This window comes from Ipomoea nil, unplaced genomic scaffold (genome assembly GCF_001879475.1).
Source record: "Ipomoea nil cultivar Tokyo-kokei standard unplaced genomic scaffold, Asagao_1.1 scaffold1407, whole genome shotgun sequence".
Taxonomy (NCBI): Eukaryota; Viridiplantae; Streptophyta; class Magnoliopsida; order Solanales; family Convolvulaceae; genus Ipomoea; species Ipomoea nil.
This window is the reverse complement of record NW_017617835.1, coordinates 5253808-5276561: the sequence shown is the minus strand read 5'-3', so window position 1 is coordinate 5276561 and position 22754 is coordinate 5253808. Positions and strand designations below refer to the sequence as shown.

The 22754-nt window shown below is 35.2% G+C and overlaps 3 protein-coding genes and 3 non-coding genes across 8 annotated transcripts; 4 read left to right on the top strand and 2 right to left on the bottom strand.

The window, feature by feature from the left end:
- Positions 1-359: 359 nt before the first annotated feature.
- On the bottom strand, positions 360-1680 carry LOC109186310 (LOB domain-containing protein 12-like). Of its 2 annotated transcripts, none has more exons than XM_019336240.1 (2): positions 1440-1680; positions 360-864 (listed from the first exon to the last, which is right to left on the bottom strand). In XM_019336240.1, the coding sequence occupies exons 1-2, from the start codon at positions 1599-1601 to the stop codon at positions 445-447; spliced, it is 582 nt and encodes a 193-aa protein (XP_019191785.1). In that variant the 5' UTR covers positions 1602-1680; the 3' UTR covers positions 360-444. The 2 variants fall into 2 exon arrangements, with proteins under 2 accessions (XP_019191785.1, XP_019191783.1); XM_019336238.1 differs by having other exon boundaries at positions 360-867; positions 1440-1678.
- Positions 1681-7062: 5382 nt separating this feature from the next.
- TRNAV-AAC lies at positions 7063-7136 on the top strand. Its single transcript has one exon. It is a non-coding gene; the product is annotated as a tRNA-Val (tRNA).
- Positions 7137-7206: 70 nt separating this feature from the next.
- Positions 7207-11746, bottom strand: LOC109186806 (probable apyrase 7). Of its 2 annotated transcripts, XM_019336958.1 has the most exons (4): positions 11565-11746; positions 10945-10947; positions 8791-10903; positions 7207-8025 (listed from the first exon to the last, which is right to left on the bottom strand). In XM_019336958.1, the coding sequence occupies exons 3-4, from the start codon at positions 10796-10798 to the stop codon at positions 7721-7723; spliced, it is 2313 nt and encodes a 770-aa protein (XP_019192503.1). In that variant the 5' UTR covers positions 10799-10903; positions 10945-10947; positions 11565-11746; the 3' UTR covers positions 7207-7720. The 2 variants fall into 2 exon arrangements, with proteins under 2 accessions (XP_019192503.1, XP_019192504.1); XM_019336959.1 differs by lacking the exons at positions 10945-10947; positions 11565-11746 and having other exon boundaries at positions 8791-10919.
- A 1702-nt stretch (positions 11747-13448) lies between these two features.
- TRNAS-CGA lies at positions 13449-13530 on the top strand. Its single transcript has one exon. It is a non-coding gene; the product is annotated as a tRNA-Ser (tRNA).
- Positions 13531-13603: 73 nt separating this feature from the next.
- TRNAK-CUU lies at positions 13604-13676 on the top strand. Its single transcript has one exon. It is a non-coding gene; the product is annotated as a tRNA-Lys (tRNA).
- Positions 13677-16239: 2563 nt separating this feature from the next.
- Positions 16240-20071, top strand: LOC109186924 (probable methyltransferase PMT23). Its single transcript, XM_019337118.1, has 8 exons — positions 16240-16955; positions 17633-17782; positions 17881-18151; positions 18228-18338; positions 18632-18806; positions 18895-19155; positions 19255-19449; positions 19559-20071. Exons 1-8 carry the CDS (start codon positions 16503-16505, stop codon positions 19758-19760), a joined length of 1818 nt encoding a protein of 605 aa, XP_019192663.1. The 5' UTR covers positions 16240-16502; the 3' UTR covers positions 19761-20071.
- Positions 20072-22754: the final 2683 nt, after the last annotated feature.

Below are 22754 nucleotides of genomic sequence, written 5' to 3'. Positions count from 1 at the left end.
ATATTATACCAATGGAAGAGTAAGGTTTAAGTGTGTAACTTATTATCAATGAAAATACTTCAAGATATCCTCAAAAAGATAAATATTCTTTTTCTCTCAAAAGGTATTCTCGCACCCAGACTTGACAAAGTAAAAGGTAAATATTCTGACCAAGTAAATAGATGAAGTAAGATTCTTGTACCATTATTATTAGGTAGCCTCATTGGGAAGAAAAAAAAAACTTTTTTTTTAAAAAATGGTTTTATATTATTTAAATTGCACCTCTCACATGTAGGGTTGACTTAGCAACTAACTTAATTATGCTTGCAGGATTTTATTTTTTTTTTTTACAAAAAAGAAGTATTGACAGCATGCATGAATTGAAGAAATTGAAAAGGATAATTAAGCATTAATCACTAATTAAGTTCCATTCATATATGTAATAAGTTAGATGGATAATCATAGCTAGGTTAATGAAGAAACCATGTCATAATGTTCAAAGAATGGTGCTCTCTTGAAAGATTCATGGAGAATTACAGTGTTATCTGAGGGGGTGAAGTTGTTGAAGCACTGATGATGGTTGTTTTGCTGATGCACAAAGAAAGATTTGAAACGGCGGTCGTCGTCGAGATCTGCCGCGGCATCTCGCAGTTGAATCTGCGGCGGCGGCACGGTGGTTGAAGAGTCCTGCTGCGGCGGCCGCCGCTGCTGCGTCTGGATGCACAGTATCTCCGCCTGCGCCACCGCCAGCTGCATTTGCAGCTGCGAAACCTGGTCCTGCAGGTAGGTTATCGCCCCCACGCAGCCGTACACCGGGTCCCTCAGCCGCGCATTCGCCTCGTACACCAGGCTGCTCACCGCGTCCCCCCTGTGATCCGCCGGAATCTCCTGCGCCCAATTCAACACAAATATTCTAGCCTTACAATCATATTATCCGCCCACTTTTAGTTGAAGTAGAATACATGATACTGGGACATTTGGCTCTATCTGCTGAACCATTAAATTAGGGTGATTTACAATTTCCAACAATGCTCTGTCGGGACTGGGGGTTGGGATCAACATTTTGGGAGAAGAATACATGAAACTGTCTAGTTAAGATGTGGGACCCCCCGAGTTGTGGCTAGAAATTTCGTCTTTTGTTGCCAAGAAAGCATGATAGTGGGGGCAACTCAGTCAAACTCTAATCAAATTTATCAGACTGTTAATTTGATTACTACAAAATTATAAGTTGGGATTCAGCCGAAACAGTCTATTAACTTTCTTAATTTGAGTTAGTTGGTTAGCTATAGCCAAATTAAACTGATTTACTTTGCAAACTAGGATCACAAGACAAGATTTATCTGTACACACCATTGAGTAGGTTTCTCATGTTACTCTAAAAAAGAATATATGATACCTGAAAATTCTCAAAATGTAAACATTTACACTGCCCGATAAAAAAAAGAGACTATGTAACGTACCTGTAACATTTTACTAACGTTGCTAGCGCCGAACACCTTGTGAACGATGGCGAACTTGTGAGGATCATCGGAGGGGAAATGAGGAGCAAAGATGCAGTCCTTGGCACAACGACGTCGTAGGAGCTTGCATGAAGCGCATGGGGAGGAAGCTCCTGCTGCCATTTTTAACAAGCTCTGTTAGGAAGAAGAAGAAGTGTGCAGTGTTACAGGTACAGACTTGAAGGAATTGGGTATATTTATAAGCCAAAGTATTTTATGCTATATTTTAATTTAGTGAGTAAGGCTTTTTTTTTTTGGGTATGTATAATTTAATTTTGGATTATTAATTATAATATATTAATAACTAAAATGAAGCTACCTCTTTTGTAGTCATTTGGAAGTGTGTATAAAATAGCAAATCAAATCAAAGTAAACTATTCTTGTCTTTTAGAATAATTAATAATAATTAAACGCATCACATGCATTGTGTGTTATTAGGCAATTTAAAATTTTTTTACTAAACATATATTTAATAACTAATATAAATACTAATATGTGCCAAGCACCTTTGTAGTCAGATGACATTTATGTGGCTTTTCTTGAGGAAAGATCACAAGATTGAACCTTGATGGTGGATATTGATTCTTTGGGCTGCAATAGAGAGTATATAACAGATATTACCTTGTAATATAATAGAACTAATTTAGTTTAAGGTTTTAAATTACAATTCAGATTTCGTAATTTAGTCTTTATGTTTTAGATTGCAAATCAGTATTTTACTCGAAACCCTAAACCAAATATGTTTTCTTCAGCTTAAAACTTAATTATGAATAAAGAAAAAATGACAATTTTTGCATAAATTATAAAGAAATAACATTTTTTGTTCCTTACTTATTTGTGAAGTAGTTTTTCTTTTAAAAAATTAAATTCTAATAAAACTCAAGGATGAAAACAATACAATCACTTTTGCATACAATTGAACGACAAAAAATTGACAACAATATAATAAGAAACAAAGTTATGACAATGCTTTATGTCATCCGATCTTCCTATTCAATTTAGCTTCGTAAACCACACACGAAAGTCCTGGGTAACGGACTCAACCTTTAGGTATAAGCTAAGAATCATACTTTTTTCACTCGATCACTTCTTTCGGGACAATTTTAACTAACATTAATTTTGATGTAAGTATTTATTTATTGTATGTGCTACATTAAACTCTTTATAAAATGCAAATGACTCTAATTTGCACAACGGACCAAACAGAGAGACAAGAGACAAAAGCCCTAAATTATTTAATAAAAGACCTACTAGCACTTAGCAGGTGACATAATATAATTGTTTTATTTACATTTGTGGCCCATGCATTGCATTGTGTTCCTAGTCTACATTTGACCATTTTTTATAGTTTAATTAATTAATTTTTTTTTTTTAATGATAATGCATATCGTAAAGCAGTTATAGTTTAGAGGAGAGTGGCTCAACGTGAATGTTTGTTAGACAACCATTCACATGAATGTATATATATTAATTAATTCACATATAAGTCAAAGGATTTGAAATGTTTTTATATTACATGATTTTGTGCAACTTTATTATTGTATTTGAATCTTGGTTAGTTTTGTTCTTATATTTTTATATCAAAAAAATGCTAATGTATGTTTACACATACTAATTGACGATATGTTATAATCAGACACATTTTGATTTTTTGTAATAATGGGATAAATTTGTTTAGGTTATTCATAGTTGATCAAGTCAAATAAAAATTAAAAGACCAATAAACAACTTAATGTGTTACGTGAATTTGAACATATTTTTTTTTTTGCTGTTTATATGTTATGGTGACGAGAAAAAGCAAGCTGCTGATTGGTTCATAACGTATATTCTATGCACAAAATAAATCCAATCGTTTCTCTCGAGAAAAGATTTGTGTGTCTAACGTTAAATGGTACGGTTAGACTAATAATCGAGGTTTTGGCCGACAATTATTATTAAATAAAATGATAAGTTTAGTCTCATTGTGTAGTGTGTAGGGTCTTTTCTTTTTATTATGGGCACCAAAATCTGTTGTATAGATATTCACTCATCATCAACTTCTTAAATGACATTTAATTTTGGGCGTACATATTAGTTGGTTATATTATTTTTCTCCAATACCACATTGATATCTGTATTTTTTAAATTACGAGTTGAGACTAATTCAGTAGAATCTCAATCGAGTCTTATTTAGATTTTAGAGGACAATTTCAGCTTTTTCAAAGATGTTATTGCATACATAGAGTGTTTGAAGCTAATTTAGTTGAGTCTCAATCAGATTCCATTCAAAAATAATTTTCTCAAAGGTGTTACTGCATACACATAGGTGATAGGGCGAGACTAATCTAGTTGAGTCTTGATTGAGTCCTCTTCGGGGAATAGCATTCTCAAGGATTATTAGCATATTAATGAATTCAAACTCTTAATTGCGCGCATGCTTAAAAGACTCAAACTAGCTAACCCTATCACTTTATCAACACCTCTTGATCCTCGCACCTAAGAAGTCATTAGTCATTGTAATTTACACCTCCACAATCTTGCCAAACAGAAGTGTGAGGTCCAGGAGACAAGTGATTTCGCTTTGTGAGGGTGAGTTGAATTCTAATAATAATAATAAAGAACACATTCAAATGAATATATATATATATATATATATATATATATATATATATATATATATATATATAATAAGGAGTAGAAAATAAATGGGGATGGAAAATATACACTTCTTTGTGTCTATAATAAGGACTTAAGGAGTAGATAATGTAGATGAATAGTATATGGGATACAATACTAGTATACTACTATTCATGTGTCTTTTAATGTGGTGGGACCCATAGTTTTTGGCTGGATAATATAAATGGTAAATTGTAGAATTGTGAAAATTACATGGTTAATGTGTAAAAATAGAAAGCCATTAATGAGACCTTCAATTCTGACATGAAAACTATGAAAGCAATTTGTGAGATCAAAATGGATGGGGCAAACCCAAAATGACGCAGCCAGCTAAGGGGATATCATATCCAATGATTGTAGAACTCTCATATTTGCATTTCTTATCACGCGTAGTAGAGTTCTTGTCTAATAAGTCCGCTTTTTTTTATTACAAAGGAAAGGGGACACCCACATATATGATTTCCCATATAGGAGAGCAACTAGATACCAATGGACCACAAAGTACTTAGTGAGAAGTACGCTCTTTAACTCTATTATCTGAGCACATACATCACACAAAATTAGTAAATAATAATAGTCAAGGATCATTCGTGAAATTAACTCATTTTTATTGTATCCATAACTTATATTCTTTTTTTATATAGTTGACTTGAGATGAAATTTCACTTCTTGCCGCCCCTTCATCATATTCATATATGTACCCAAACTATAAAGTAAAGGAAATTTCAATGTTTCATGAGTTGACCGGAGTTTCCCTAGTAATGTTAAAAAGGTGTGCAACTAGCTAGCACAAAGCATTAAAAGAGGGACAAAAACAAAAGGGAAATTCTATTTACATCACATATTTTGCTATTTACACCACCTATTTAGTAGGTCAAATAGCTTTATAGGTGGTGTAAATGCAAATTTGTTATTTACACTACATGCATTAAATATGGTCAAAGATTATTATTTGTTTTTCATTTTTTAAAATTAAAATTATTAAAAAAAAAACAAAAACAAAAAAACAAAAAAAACACCACCTGTCACCTTCTCCGGTGAGAAGGCACCCCAGTGGGTTGCCTTTTCCGGTGAGAAGGTAACCAAGTGGGTTGTAAAAAAAAAAAAAAAAAAAAAAAACACACTGCCCGTCACCTTCTCTGCCTTCTCACCGGAGAAGGCAACTGGGCTGCCTTCTCCGGTGAGAAGAAGGCACCCCAGTGGGTTGCCTTCTCCGCCCAGTGGGTTGTTTAAAAAAAAAAAAAAAAAAAAAAAAAAAAAAAAAAGAACACCGCCCGTCACCTTCCCTGCCTTCTCACCGGAGAAGGCAACTGGGTTGCCTTCTCCGTGAGAAGAAGGCAACAAAGATTATTTTTTTTTTTTCATTTTTTAAATTAAAATTATTAAAAAATTTTTTTAAAAAAAAAAAAAAAAAGAAGAAGAGAAGAGAACACCGCCCGTCACCTTCTCCGGTGAGAAGGCAACTGGGCTGCCTTCTCCAAGGCAGCCCAGTGAGTTGCCTTTTCCGGTGAGAAGGTAACCAAGTGGGTTGTTTTTTTTAAAAAAAATTACCGCCCGTCACCTTCTCTGCCTTCTCACTGGAGAAGGCAACCCAGTGGGTTGTTTAAAAAAAAAAAAAACACCCCCCGTCACCTTCTCTGCCTTTTCACCGGAGAAGGCAACTGGACTGCCTTCTCCGGTGAGAAGAAGGCAACCCAATGGGTTGTTAAAAAAAAAAAAAAAAAAAAAAAAAGAACACCGCCCGTCACCTTCTCCGGTGAGAAGCACCGGGGAACACAGGATTTCTTTCTTTTTTTTTTTTTTTTTTTAAATTTTGAATTAATTAATTATTATTTAAATTTAATAAATGTGATTTAATTAAGGTGGTGCAAATAGCATTTTGACCATTCATTAGGCTATTTGCACCACCTATGTATTTATTATAAGTTTTTAACTTTTTATATTTTTAATGTACTTTTTACCTCATTTTTATTAAAGGAGGTGCAAATAGCAACACCCAAACAAAAATCTGACTTTAATAATAAATACTTATATATATATATATATATATATATATATATATATATATATATATATATATATATATATATATAATTTTGTTAAAAGAAAGTAAATATTCTTCTCAAAAGAAATAAGTCCATTAACATTAGGGATGACAATTATTTTTAAATTTATCTGGAATTCGACTTCTATTTTGAAAGAAACAAAGTTCATAAAATGAAAGCAATTAAGGAAGGGGAACAGTCTCCATGACTTGTCCCATCAACTCGTACTAATTTGAAATGATGCTCTAAACTTTTAAAGATATATACGGATCTAGTCTAATAATATTTTTTGTCAAGATGAAAAAATATTACCTCAAACTTAGGGCAATGACAAAGATAGAAGAGGAAAGTATACCTCCACATTTATCGTCCTATTGTCATCCCTACTTACCGCAACGTTACATGGTGTAGTTAGTTATCACATGTAAATATTACTCTTACGTGAAATCAGCCTTCAGCACTAGGGATGACAATTATTTCTAAATTTGTCAGGAACTTAATTTGACAATTTCTATTTCAAGGAAGACAAAATTCAAAAAATGAAAAAAAAAAAAAAAAAAAAAAAAAAAAAAAAAAAGGGAACACTCTCCATGACTTGTTCTGGACCACCACTACCCTGTACTAATTTGAAATGATGCTTTAAACTTTTAAATATATATATATATATATATATATATATATATATATATATATATATATATATATATGAGGATGGGACCTAATAGTATATTTTGCCAGGATAGGGATATATTCCCTCAAACTTGGGGCAAGAAAAGGAATAGAAGAGAAAAGTATATCCTCACACATTTCTCGTCCTATGGTGATGCTTCTTGCATGTTTATTCTATCGTTATAATGCAATACACATGGACCCATAGACATCAAGGTTTCGTGGTGTAGTTGGTTATCACGTCAGTCTAACACACTGAAGGTCTCCGGTTCGAGTCCGGGCGAAGCCATTTTTTCTCACATCCACTTTTGCCTTTTTTCCTCACTTCTCATGATACTAAGACATTTGCTAATAACTCATTTTTCTGCACAAACATGAACGATGATGCTATAATCAGAACGAGTTAATCTAAAATCTGACATAATACAGTGAGTTTCCTCCAAAATTTTTGAGGGAGAAAGTAATCAACAACACAAGTTTGCTATCAAGATTTCAGGCCAGCTATGAGCTATCCGAATTAGTGAAAGGATCAAACAGTCATAACAGGCGTGGCAATGCGCTTCTGAATAATGTTCAGATACTCATCTCTCGATTTCCTTCCCGTTGAGATCATGTCTTTCTCCAATCCTTACACTGTACAGGTTTCCTCTGCTGTTTCAATGCCACTGTCAACCAAGTCAGTTCTCAGCTTTATCGACGAATTTTCTCAGTCTGGAACTATCCCTTCTTTCATCATTCAGCTGACCAGAGTTGTTACATAGCTACGTTGCACCCTCTCTGTGCAAGGGAGCAATGAGAGGCTTCATGTTCTAAGATCCAGTTTCTGTTTGTGGCAGTGAGGAATTGTTAAAAACCAGAAAAAAGGATTGTTCTTTAGATCTTGAACATTTGCACCTCAGCTAATGGAGAATTAAGGTCTTCTCGAGATTGTGATCTCCTGCTCTGAAGTCGTTGGCTTCTATGTGAGGACCAGAATGAACCCATATTGTTACTATTATCAAACTGCATCTGCCCCAAGTTGCTTGATGAATAACTATGTGCTACATTACTAGATGACGGGTACAGGGAAGATTCACCGGGGTGGTTATTATTTCCCCTGAAACCAAATGCAGTGTCAAATGATCTCCGTTGTGTATCTGCAATCGTTGGACTGAGTGGCATTTTCACTTTTCCCTCCCCTGAAACAACACAAAATGAAATGATGATGTAAACGACATTACACCAACAACAAACACGGTGTTTTAAGACAAGAAAATACAATTAATCAGGAATACCATATAGGTACCATATGAATGAGAGCATTAATTTTACATGAAGCACAGCAAAGGGTTCAACTTTATCGGGTTACTGACATTATGATTGCACCCACAATAGTTTTCAATGATACTAAACCAATAAGAGATTGAGCTGGAGTCATTCAGCTGTTTTGAGGCATCAAAAAGAGATTGACCATGTCACCAGATTTAAAGATGTAGGGCAGCCACGAGAGTTTGTCAACTAATGGTAGAAATTTAGAACTTTAACTTCTATATGCCAAAGAAGAGAATATGAGACCTTATCCTAATTGGAGCAGCCAAGTTCATCATTGTTTGGCTTGGGAATACAATAAGATGAGGTCTTTGGGAAGCATAATGAAATTAAAGGGTAGAAAAATCCCTTAACAATAAAAGTTTTTCCTGTAAACTTATCTGGGGTCCAGGTATGACAAATTGAAATACTAATTACTCTAAATCATTAGTCAGTTGATTGACATCACACCTCATGGAAAGCTTGCTGAGCCAATACACAGACACTTATCCATGAAAATGAACCCACCAAATGCTCATGTAGCAAAATAGATGGTATTTTTTTCCTTCAAATTGTTAGGACAATGGAATATAAACATAGGCTTTTCATAATTTCATAAAGTAGGGCACAAGTCGGAGGTTTGTAGAAGTAAGTACCAGTATTGATTGGACTCCAACGTTGGAGCCGGAAAGGATTTGGAACATTGATAATAGATGTTGTAGGGGAAGCATTATTTCTGAAAAGGGGAAGATAGGACCTGCGGATGAACTTGGGTATCCACTTGCCAACAAATGATAATACACAGAGTAGAACAGCCAATGAGGCAAACAGAATGGCTATGAGAATAGTTGGGCTCATCTTCCTCTGTAATATGTTATACCTCTGAAAGGCCAACCTCATTGAAACTCCCTTTCCAGCTTCCAGAAGAGCAACTCCAAGTGTCCAAGTAAAACTTCCAGAGCCAATAATTACATTACTGTCAATGATATGCAACCCTTCTCTCAATAAAAACACTATATACGGTGCCCTGAAGCAATACTGTTCTATAAAAGGCTGGGGCACAACACTATTCTTTGCAACATCCCAAGTCTTCTCACAAAACTTTTGACCCTTCTCTAATACATCGTCTAGTGTGGCATCAGAAGTCAAGTTGAAAAATCGATAGACAACATAGAAACCAGATATAGCATAAAATTTGCCACTAGGATAGGGGTCAGTCTTTGCAAGAGCACATGGCTGCACTTCACAATCAAGTGTAGGATTTTGGTCAGACCATTCAGACAAATTGACTGCAGCTCTTGCAAGTGCATTGCATTCATCCCATTTTGGAGCTCCAATAAGCTGAATGGGAACTCCAGGTTTTCCCCCCTTAATAACTAATCTTTTTACAATGGAAGGGTTTTTCATTTTTTGATGATGGGAAGCACAATCAGAACATATGTATTGCTCTTTGTAACCAGAGTGCAAACAAGGATGCTTTATCTCAATGTTCCCATTCACCATATCAGCTTCGCTCAACTTAGGAAGCCTACTGAGAAGATGAGAGACAGACTTGTCAAAAGCATCATTCAGGCCATATCCCGGCAAGGAATAGGCAGTAAGGCGATGGTTAACAGGACCAATGCTCAGATTTAAGGTAGTTTCTTCATTGGCAATTTCCTTACTCTCAAAAGTAACCTGGAGTGATGAGCCACCCATGTCCAGTGCACCAAATGTTTCCTTTGTAGGTCTAGACCCCAAGACATCATTGTGATAATTCAAAGCTATCCAACCATAAAAAGCTTCATCATTTCCAGATATAGTTTTGACCCACTCTCTGTTGCATAAAAAAGGGGAATATTTCAGAATGGACCAGGCATTATCAAGAAGCCATTCTGAGTCCGAACTTGGCAACCTACGAACCCCAGCTGTTGCATAAAGGAATAGGGAGGTAGTCTTATGCGCATGCCTGGGGATTTGTTTCTCAGCCCATCGTATTAGTGGTTTGATTGCTGTCCTCAAGCCAGATATATTACGCACCAATTTGTCCAATCCAGGTTCAGTTTCCATTCGGTTATAAGCCCGTCCACTCTGAGATTTTGGTTTTCTCTGCAAATCTCCTGGAATTGATCTCAATGATATAGGTAGGTTGTCGTTATTTTTGTGGGTAATCGACGCTTGATATACATAAACACGAGTCCCAGTGCTACCACAATCAAGCACAACATAGAACTTGGAAGCACCTTCGGATAAATTAAAATAATAAAACAGTGAAGCACACAACACAGAAGCAAACAACAGGCAGAGGATAACCAGAATAACTCGCCTCCATTTCTTGCGTGTAGAAGGGAGTCCTGGAGATCCCTTATCCTTTGAAAAACTTGATCCATCAGTTTTTCTCAAAAAAAAGTTAGCCCTTCTTGCATCAGTTGAATTTCTCGTTGCTCCAGGATTAGGATCACCATCCTCTGGATCACGTGGGTGAAATGCGGAAAAATCTTGCAGGGAAATGGAAGAGGAGAGTCGTAATGCATTCTTCTGACTTATGCTAGGAATCTTATATCCATGGAGTGAACCTGACAATGGTGGCAAAGCTGATGATACAAAAGGACCATTATTGGTCTTTGAAGTTGAGAAACGAGCTTCTGCAGCAGCAAGAAATTCGGCAATGCTGCTGAGCACCATTTTTGCAGAAACTTACTAGTTATAGGCAAAAATGTGCTTCAACATCATTTTCTTGTCCATCTTCATGTTGTATGTGAAAAGCTCATTGCAACACAACACTCAGAGCTCATCAAAACAAAATCAATCAGAGATGACCCAAAAAGGACGTCCTGTGCAAATAACCACAAAGTAAAACAATTTATTGAAATCAATTATGTGCCTGACTGGTAGAACTTATGATTATAGATTATGATAAACAATTTCCCTTAGTCCAATTCACTTATGGCTTATTAGCTTAAATAAACTAAAAGGTGTTGTAAACATAGAAGGCAATCTATCTATAATCTAATTAAATAAGCTTTCCAAAACGCTCCAAATGCTTCTACAAACAGTGTTTCCTCAAACAGTTAGTAAAGTGCTAGCTTCAACATGAAATTATTCAACCAAATGACTGCAAAACAGCGAAAATTCCCACCTTGTTTACTGCAAATTTTCCTAAACGACACTCGCATTTACTGTCATAAAGGAAACGATAACTAACCTTCAAACTTAATTCCATTACATTACATATAAACGCCAGAGCTGTAGACAACAATAAACTTCCGCCGATAACATTAACAGGAATAACAGCACGTTTTAAATATTGTATTAAATTTTCTCACTTCCTTATCCACGGAAAATATCAATAAACGAAGAAATTATACTCCAAATCTTCCAAATTTAATGAATCGAGTTCTAACATTACATCACTCATTAAATTGTCGGTGAAATAGTGCAATCTACTTACAGATCTCAGAAGTCGCCGGCGGTAAGGACGGAGGAAGAGTTGTTTGGCGCCGCGAGATCGTCGGGAAGAATTCCGGGACGGCGAAGATCCAAAAAAGAGGACTGAATTTTAACGGAAATGAACAGTACCGAACTCGCTCGCCGTGTTGAACGACTCCATCACCATCGTCATTTCCCCGTCTTAAAGTGAAAAACCTTTTTTCCTTTAATTTTTAATTCCAATTTTTATTATTTTATTTCGTACGAATATTATTCATTAATTCATAGTGGATAATTTTGCAAGAACACCCCTCTACTTTGACCATTGAAGAACACTTACCCTCAATTTTTCGACCGAACTCGTCATGTAAGGTTTTCTAGTGATATTTATATTTTTTGTGTGGTTTACAAGTTATTACACATTAATGAAATTTAGTCAATGCCTACCCTCAAATAATAATTACAAGTTTCTCTTCTTAACAAAAAATATAATGTCCAGCTATCCAGCTATTCTAAGATTTTGTAAAGTACAATAAGTCTTTTTTTTAGCGCGATTTATATTTTTTATATGATTTGTAAAGTAATACGTAGAAGCATGATTTATTCAAGTACACCCCTAGTAAGTGGTTGTGTGCTTTCCTTATTACCAACAACATAATGATTATTAAATTAATTTATATTAGGAGCAAACACATTTGTAGTCTTTTATGATTTTGTCATAAATAAAAACTTGAGAGTGGTGGGGGGGGGGGGGGGGGGGGGGACAAATGGAGGGGTGGGTTTTTAGATAATTTTTTCTCTTGCATGGTTAAAAATTTTGTGGGCCTCATCTTTGCGGAAAAAGACGCACAAATAGTGCGTGAGATGCATTGCCGCGCCGACACGCACCAACTGGGCGCGTGAAACTTTTTCTTTTCTCCTCCTTTCATCTCTCTCCTTTCTCCTATTTGGACGGTCAAAAGCCCAAAAAAAAAAAAACAAAAACAAAAAAAAAAACTAGTACTAAGATTTGTTCAAGTATAAGTTATAGGGATTTTTTAAGGTATTTGATCCCTAATATGTAGGGACAGTATAATTGATTAAAGTTAGTTGCTATTGATGCATATGTATTGATTGGTTTAAATGGTTGCAAGGATTATTGAATGTATAATACTTATCAAAAAATTTATTGTATTACATTATATACACGTGTTTGTAAATTGTAAAATATAGCTATATGCTATTTTGAAGGGATACCTATGATGGAATACTATGAAATAATAAAAGCTTCTTTATGTTGTCATATTATTAATAACTTTTTTTTTTAAATACACAATATGAATTAATGACATACTTAAATTCTTACATCAAAAAATTTCATATCAATTTTTTTTTTTATATTATTGACTATGTTACATGTAGTATCTGTTCATATACTTCTCAACATACTAAAGCCCAACGAATCAATACTGTCATGACTTCCCAATTGTAATAGTCACTTTATACCGCTTGACCATAATGTATTTGGCAACTTCATATCAATTTAACTTTATAAGTATTTATTTACTTTAAAATTTTAAGGACTAAATTATAAATATCTTAAAATCTAAATATAAATTTTTACTCATAATATGTCCAAATTTTACTAAGTCTCCGTGATTGAAAGTCAAGTCCGCATGGGCAATGAGCGATGGATTGAAGTGATGGGGTCAATAGTCTAATGGCAGGCTTAATGACTTAGGCAATACGCGTACCCAAACACATAATGGGTTTTCCACTCACCTTTTTAAATGAGAGATTAGAGTAGACTTTTCTGTGATTGTGGTCGTGGGTTCGAGCCCCACGGTGGGCGTTTGCTGGTTGTTTTAACCTTTGCAGGTTGTCTTTATAATATTAGATTGAAATTAGCAGACACGAGTGCCAACTTGTCGATATGTCCGAGTGGTTAAGGAGATAGACTCGAAATCTATTGGGCTTTGCCTGCGCAGGTTCGAATCCTGCTGTCGACGTAGTTTATTTTTTAATAAAAATTAAAATGAATAAAGTAATGACATATTATTTGTAGTAATCGATTACCAATAAGCCTGTCTAGCTCAGTTGGTAGAGCGCAAGGCTCTTAACCTTGTGGTCGTGGGTTCGAGCCCCACGGTGGGCGTTTCTTGTTGTCGCGGTTGATTTCAACCTTGTACGTTGTCTTTTTTTGCATGTATTAGAATGAGCTTAGCAGCAGTGTTGACGCTTTTTTTATTGTTTAGTAAAAATTTATAGCTCTAACATCTTTGACTAAAATTAACTTAGCTAGTACACTAAATAAAGTTCTGTGGATAAAAATTAATAGCTCTAACATCTTTGAGTAAAATTAACTTAGTGGGCAAATTCTACTAATACCGTACTACGTACTCAATTATACAAGTTAATTCCACCAGAATTTCTTTATTTTTGTGGCAATTTCAAATTTCAGGTTATCGTTTTTGCCATTTAACAATTCAGATTATTATTTTTTAAACACTTTTAGTCTTTCTCATGACTTTTTCATATTTTTCTTATGTTATTTTTCCGATTTAATTAGTTTAGAACTTTAGGTAACCTCTTGTTTTTAGTGACCATATTTTTTAACCGATTTTTAGTAAAGTTCTAAAACAATTAAATCGGTTGAAACCCAAAAAATAACAAAAGAAAAATATGAAGAAACAAAAATGTCATTACTAAAAATAGAAAAATTCATGAGAATGACTAAAAGTGTCCAAAAAATAATAGTATGAGATATTAAATGGCAAAAACAATAGTCTGAGACTAAATTTGGAATTGTCACCGAACACAAGGACCTCTGGTGGAATTAACTCTCAATATAATATTAATAAGGAAAGTACTATCTGGACTCCCAAGTAATACTACCTCACTCAAAAATCACAATTTTGATTTTAACATTTTTCTTAGAATCCATAGAATGAAGACAACTTATCATTTATTGTCAATTTGTCATATTAGGGAATAAAAGTGATGGAATATAGATTGAAAGCTAATTTAGTAAAATTCATGTATTAAATATATGAATTATTCATTAGACTAGTTTAGTACAAAAGTTCAAATCTCAATATAAAACATTTTATAATATAAGGGAGAAGTGTTAAATTCGTCCCCTAAGTCATTTGGATAGAGCAATTAGGTTTCCTAAGTAAAAAAAAAAAAAAAAAAAAAAAAAAAAAAAAAAAAAAAAAAAAAACTTCATTCAGATCCCTTAAACTTATAAAATTGTTTAATTGAGTCTAAATCAACTTATATAGCATGTTAAGTCTTCCCAAACTTGACAGTTGACACGTGTCAATTTTTATTTTTATTCTTTAAATTATTAAAAAAAAAAGAGTTTCAACTACCGGATGTTCGGCGAGGATAGCTGCGCTGGATAGCCACGACTGTCAAACATGAGGTCCAGATCTGGACCTCAAACAGTCTGGAACGAGGTCGGCGGCCTTGTTCCAAATGGCCATGGACTGCCATGGCTGTCCAGGGGTAGTCCATAGCCGTTTAAAAAAAAAAATTGCCCATGGTTATCGATTTTTATTTTTTATTTTTGTTTAGACAGTCATAGCTGTTTGGGGATGGCCCGGGACAGCTATGGTCGCCACCCTCGTTTCAGGTTGTTTGAGATCCAGATCTGGACCTCATATTCAAAAGTCGTTGCTGAAACTCTTTCTTTTTTAATAATTTAATAAATAAATAGAAAGTTTTTAAAGAAAAAAAAAAATCATTTTAAAAGTGACACATGCCAAGTTTTGGAAGACTTAACCTGTTATACAAGTTGATTTGAACTCAATTGAACAATTTTATAGTGTTAGAGGATCTGAATGAAACTTTTTTTACTTAGGGGTCCTAATTACACTATTTGAATAACTTAGGAACTAATTGGACAGTTTTCCCTAATATCAATTACGATTGTTATTATTATTATTTTTTGGGTCAAGTTAAACTAAATCTAAAAATTGTTGTATATTTTTACAACATTTATCATATAGGTTAGCAAATCTTTAAAATGGAATGGAACAAAGTCAAAAATTACAATTGAATCATCTAACTAAAAAATTACAAAAATTTGTGGTCTAGTGGTGGCTCTCCTAAATAAAAAGATCATGTGTTTGAGTCTCGGTGGGGATGGTATTGAATCTTTATGTTTCGTTCCTGTTAACGTGATGATACACTATTAAAATATTTATAAGCCCAGTTTGGTAAAATAGTTAGTGGCTTATAGGCCCTGTTTAGTAAAATAATTAGTGGCTTATTTGACCATTATTAATTGTTTGACTTGGTTAAAAAAGTTATAAGCTAACATCTAATTTATCGAACACCTTTCTACAATAATGTTATACCTTCTAACCCAATCAGTTAACAACTATCATCTAACAACCATTTATCAAACAAGGTCAAAAGAAAAAACCCAACTCCTTCACTTATCTTTTCTTTTCTCCCAAATATTACATACTGAACCATTGAACTAAACTCATGCGGACACTCTCTCACTTCTATTCTTTATTTTATTTAAAATTATTTAAAGAACTTTAAAACATTAATACTCCGTATCTTTTAATAGAATAATAATTACCACGTCAGTAAAAACGGAAATAACGAAACATTTTTCATGGGATTCCGTATATCATTTTGGGATTTTGTTTTCCTGGGAATCCGTAAATACGGATTATAATATTATCCACGGGCACCGCTCGCTCCAAATCTACCCCTTCAGATTCTCAGATTCGTTCTTCAATGGCATTTGACTCTCTCTCTCTTATTCTCTCTCTCCCTACTCTTTTCACATTTAATTCCGTTTGATCGATCAGTAATTGAGTATCATTCTACCATGTACGTATTCACACTTGGAGCTACTGTTTCTTTAACGATGTCTGTACTTTTTATGAACTAATTAAAGTTGAAGAAAGGGAGCTCAGAGCTTCATTCCCAGTTCCCAGATTGATTATTGTGCCCAGAAATGGCAACTTCAACGCCATCACTTCGAGATCTCTTCAAGGAAAGGAAATTCCCATTCATTCTCTCCCTTTTCCTCCTCCTTTTCGTCCTCACTTTTCTCCTCATTTCCAACTCCCAGAAATCCCCTCTCGACCTCGCCGCCGACATCGCTAAACCTCAGCTTCATGTTCCCAACCCAGTTTCAACTCTCTCTCCTCCCCCTCCGCCTGCAGCCGGCAGCGGCGGTGGCGGGGCTGAGTCGGATTCGATTCGGTGGAAGGTTTGTGATGATCGTGATCCGGCGGCAGTAGACTTCATACCCTGCCTCGATAATTGGAAAGCCATAAGCGCATTGAAGTCCAGGAGGCATATGGAGCACCGGGAGCGCCACTGCCCCGACCCGCCTCCGAGGTGTTTGGTTCCCCTTCCGGCGGGTTACCGGGCTCCGGTGGCCTGGCCCAAGAGTCGGGACATGGTGAGACTGTTATCTTTTCGGTGGTAAGAACTAAGAATTGAACATATATAGTACACTTTATCTGCAAATTTACTTAATGCTCACTAGTAATTAAAGTCTTCATTTTTACCTAATTAAACTCCATTAATTCACCATTAGCTAAATCAACTTGTCACAATTCACTCTTAGTTTAGTGGTAGACAGTAGACTGGTAGTTTATAGTGAGTATGAATAATAATCATGAATAAATTGATCCTTGTTGAGCATATAACCATTAATGTGCAATCCAACTATCAGTATGTTTTTAGTTGAGATGGAACACATGCTTCAATTTGGTATCAGAGCCAGACCAAAGGTCATGGAGGAAAAATACCATACTTTTGATGAAAATATAGTATTTGGGGTTGAAGCTAAGAGTTACTTATGAAGAAAATTGTAATACTTATATATTTAGGAAAGTGTAATACTTATGATAATCCGTAAGACGGGCTCATAGGAGATTTTGGTGGTAGTTTATAGTTGAGTAGTTCTTAGTGGTTACATAATTTCATCTATGCTAGTGTTTTATATCTATTGTAGATGAATATTTTAAAGTTTTTACTTTTTACAGTCAGAGATTTCATGCAAATTAATAGCATTTTGAGTCTCAGAACATGGAAGTCTGATCTGTGTAAAAACATGGCTTTAATTATCCACAGATATGGTATAACAATGTGCCGCATCCTAGGCTTGTCGAGTACAAAAAGGACCAGAGGTGGGTGGTGAAATCTGGGGATTATTTTGTCTTTCCCGGCGGGGGGACGCAGTTCAAGGAGGGGGTGAGCCACTATGTCGAATCTATAGAGAAGGTAGCACATGTCGACTTGTCGTTCAATTCCTAGTTTGTTATGATTGTGATTTAGCGTGGTTGTGTTCTTATCTGTTTATGCTGGTTTTCGTTATCCAGGCTTTGCCAGTAATAGAATGGGGAAAGCACACGAGGGTCGTTCTTGATGTCGGGTGTGGTGTTGCTACGTTTGGTGGGTTTTTGCTCGATAAGAACGTTGTTACTATGTCATTCGCACCCAAGGACGAGCACGAGGCTCAGATACAGTTTGCGCTTGAACGGGGAATCCCCGCCACCCTCTCGGTCATTGGAACTCAGAAGCTGGCGTTTCCGGATAACGTGTATGACTTGATTCATTGTGCTCGTTGCAGGGTTCACTGGGATGCTGATGGTACCGAGAGATGTCAGTCTTGAATTGTTTCATAGAATTTCGGTGTGTAATTAATCGGGCGTTAAACGAATTGCAGGGGGGAGACCGTTGATGGAACTAAATAGAATTCTCAGGCCCGGTGGGTTTTTCATTTGGTCTGCCACTCCAGTATACCGGGACGATGAAAGAGATCGTAAAGTCTGGGAAGGTTTTGATGACTACTTGTTGCTTGTCTGCTCGTTTTCTGCATTTGTAGAACAATACACTGCTGGAAATTATGAAATTTCCGACCATCTGAAAGTGATCTTGAATCAAGTCGAAAGTAAAAAGTGGTCGGAAATAGCAATAAAGGTTTTTCCGGATACTAAAAGTGGTCGGAACAAGGCTTTTGACTTGATTTAAGATCACTTTTAGGTGGTCGTAAATTCCATAACTTCCAGCAGTGATAATATTCCTCGAGTTTTATATTTTCAGCTGACAAACCAATCATTTCCTTTGCAGCCATGGTTTCGCTGACCAAATCAATATGTTGGAAGGTTGTGAAGAAGACCTACGATAAAGCTACTTCAATCGGGATGGTTATATATCAGAAGCCTATTTCGCCTTCATGTTACAAGAAACGTAAAGAAAATAACCCGCCTCTTTGTGATCAGACCATTAGGCCAAATAGTTCATGGTATGCATAAAGTATTTTGATGGCAATTACCAAATTCCCGTTTTTAATCTGCCATTGATTGATTGTTCATATTGTATCTATCGACTAGGTACGCCCGTCTTGACAGCTGTCTTTCACAGCTTCCAGTGTCGAGCAATGGAAATTCGTACGAGTGGCCTGAACCCTGGCCCGAGAGGCTTAGCAGCAGACCTCCAAGCCTCTCGTTAGTAGGTAATGGTGACGATGAAGAAGCTTTCAATCGGGATACCAAACACTGGGCTTCACTTCTCTCTGACGTTTACCTAGGAGGCCTTGAAATAAATTGGTCGGGCATTAGGAATGTGATGGATATGAATGCTGGCTATGGAGGGTAAGATAGATACATATATAGATAGCCATATATATCTACAAAAGCGTATGTATATATACATTTTGTTACTTGTGATGCTAATTGTGCTAGTGATCACAGGTTTGCTGCAGCATTAATCGACCAGCCTGTATGGGTAATGAACGTGATTCCCATCAGCGAGCCAGATACTTTACCTGTTATATTCGATCGAGGATTGATTGGAGTATATCACGACTGGTGTGAGTCCTTCAATACCTATCCCCGCACATATGATCTTCTACAGGCCAGTTTACTCTTCGAAAAGTTAGCTCAAAGGTATGTAAAGTTATCATCATTGCCTCCTATTTTAAACTCAATCTGGTGAGAACTATATCTTGTTCTACGATTAGAATGCTTCATTTATTGTTTTCATTTTCCCTTTCAGATGCGACATAATAGACATGGCGGTGGAGGTGGACAGAATCTTGAGACCGGGTGGCGTTCTTTTAGTTCACGACACCATGGATATGCTTAACAAGCTCACTCCAATTCTGCGCTCACTTCATTGGTCAGTAACCGTAAAGCAACAACAGTTTCTCGTTGGCAAGAAAGGCTTTTGGCGCCCGGATGAAAAGACCAAATTATGAACACACCCTCGTGGTGTATATATATATATATCTCCCTACTACATGCAGCAATATAGCTTTTGTTTCAACGAGATATCAAGATTTTTTTTTCCTCTAAATGTATTTCTAAGAGTTGAACTTTTTGCCCTATATATGAACCCCAGGGGAACAAATTTCGGATTGAGAAGCAAGAGAGGAACAAATTAAATGTATTTTGTGGAGATGAACATTGTAATTTTGCATACTTTTGTTATCACTCATGAATACTATAGAGACAAATATTATTTCTGAGCACAACTGAACTGGTCTACCAATTCAAAATAAGTTAATAAGTTTTAATTTGTTAACAGTCACGGGGTGCAGTGTTGTGAGCAAGGTGTATAGACCAATCGAGGGTCGACATTTGGAGGCCAGTAGACTAGTTTGGGGTTTGGTTGGTTTTTAAAGTGTGTTGATCTTGTGGAATTAATGAAAACCAAGAAAAATTAAAATACTAGGAGGCTAGGAGTTGTCATCACATGTTGGGTGTTGGGTGTGTTTATTGCTATATATTGAACTCTAGATTGGGGTGTCAAATAGGATTTGACAAGTGTCTCGAATTCTAATTTATCCTAGTTTTGATTAACTGGATTGGTAAAACCTTGACCCTTTTTAAAGGCAAATTATATTATGCACCGCGCGTCTTTTTTTTTTTTTTTAAATGAAAATTAACCGTGTTTATTTCCGCCGTTTCGCACCCTTTTACAAAAAGTAACTCTGTTATTCAGTGTCATTTTGTATACACTGCAGTTTCAGTTGAACACAACTACAGTTTCATTTCGATATAACTATAGTTTCATTCGATATTTTATAGACTCAAATATGTGAAAATGTTATTTAATTTTATTTTATATACACTATAGTTTTATTAAAACACAATTACATGATCATTTTGATATAATTACAGCTTCATTGTACAATATACACTCAAATATGTGAAATGTTATTCAGTTTCAGTTTATATACACTGCAGTTTCATTTCACTATAACTATAGTATCATTTTGATATAACTGCAGTGTCGGTTTGGATATACTGTAGTGTCAGTTGGTGTTTAATACACCAAACAAACGGACTCCGTTAACTCTAACGGCGGGTCGTTTCTTTACTTAAAGAAACGGCGCCATATATGGGCCGCGGTACATAATCGATTATGCACCGCGGTCTATAATATAACAACTGCGTTTTAAAATGATGAACTAGTGAATTGATGATAATATTTGTCCAAATATTGTAACACTAACAATTGCATCACGTCCTTTATAATACTTACGAAAGGATTTTAATTTTTATAAAAGTTATCAACTATCAATCAATCAATAGTTTATCAGAAATCGATCAAATTTTTTCTATCGAAAATAATACCCTCTCTCGATCTGTATGATCATTATTAAAACTCCAATTATTAATCACTAATCATGCATGAAGACATGGTGCATGGCATTAATGTGCATTGAAATAATATAGCTACGTTGATAAAGAGCAATGAATAGATCAGGTAATTGCAGCTATGCAGGATAGTGACCATGCATCAAACGCGCATTGTGTGTATGTTTTTATTAGTGCGTCTTCATTCTTCAATGATGCTACATAAATAAGAAAAGAAAAAAAGAAAAAGAAAAAAAGAGAAAGGTATAATCGACAAACAGTTAACGTTAGTTGTTTGCGATTTTTTAATTTTTATTTGGTAAAAAGGAAACGGATAACCCGACCAGACTAGTGTCCGGCTCTAATGGCGCTATTGCGCTATCGTCGTCAATTCTTTATCCGCCTCAATGGCACTATGAATTTCTCTTGGGGGATCTTGAACTCGATCCAGTTAGTCAAGAAAAATCTAATATAGAATAACAAAATTCCTAATTTCCTATATATTGAAGATGCCCTTAGAGCATCATCATTTTTTGTTTTTTAAGGTGGATGTGAGAGAAGAGAGGAAGTGGTTCAACTATTTTTTTAAAAAATGAGTTTTCTAAAAAGGCAAAAAATAATTTGAAAATAGTGCACTTTGTGTGCACCATTGTTGTCTAGCATGAATCCAGAAACCTCTAAAAAAAAACTCAAACTAATAATCTTATTTTTATAAATTTTATATGAATATTTTATTGTATTATTTAATCAATACACATCATCGAGTAATAATTGATTTTTTTTTTTAATTTTAATTTTTCACCCAAAAAATATTATGGAGGATATTAATTTTCACATTTCTTGAGTACAAATAATTTATTTGGATCTCAATCGACCCCACACAAGACCACATCACATGACTCCTCATGCTAATGTTAATTTTCAATAAAATGATATTGAATTATTCCCCTTATAATTAATAAGTTGCACGTGGCAATATGTAACATGGTGTCCTATAAGTTCAACTAAATCATGCTTCCTGTTTTATTATTATTTTTTAACCATACAACTTTTATGAGAAGTCAAAAGTATATTTTGTAGTAACAAAAAACAAATATACTCCAAAATAGCAATTGAGGGGTAGAATATGATTACTGTCTCAAAATGTCACTAATTCGATTTTTATTAACACTTTTTGATCGAGCATTTGATTTATGAGTTATTATACGAAAACATAATCTATTATTCATTTAATGTACATATTTAATAGTGGTTGTAATTTTCTTCTTTAAAAGGAGGGTTGAATCCTCAACTCCAAATACTCTCCACACCCCGACCCCAACTGAGCATTTGAGAAGATGTAAATCAGAATGACTCATATCAATAACTCAGCAAACAGAGTCAGTTGGAAGGATGTAAATCACGGGGACTTATATTAATAAATCAGCAAACAGAGCCAAATGTCAGTGCGCACAAGGGGTCTACACACTTTGAGCATAATTCCCACATTATTGCTGCTGAAATTCAAATATTAATATCTTCTTCCAAATACTGTTTACCGAATCGATGAGTTAAGCACGTGCGGGCGTGGTGGTAATTTCCCTTCGTCATTAAAAAAAATGTTGCAAGAT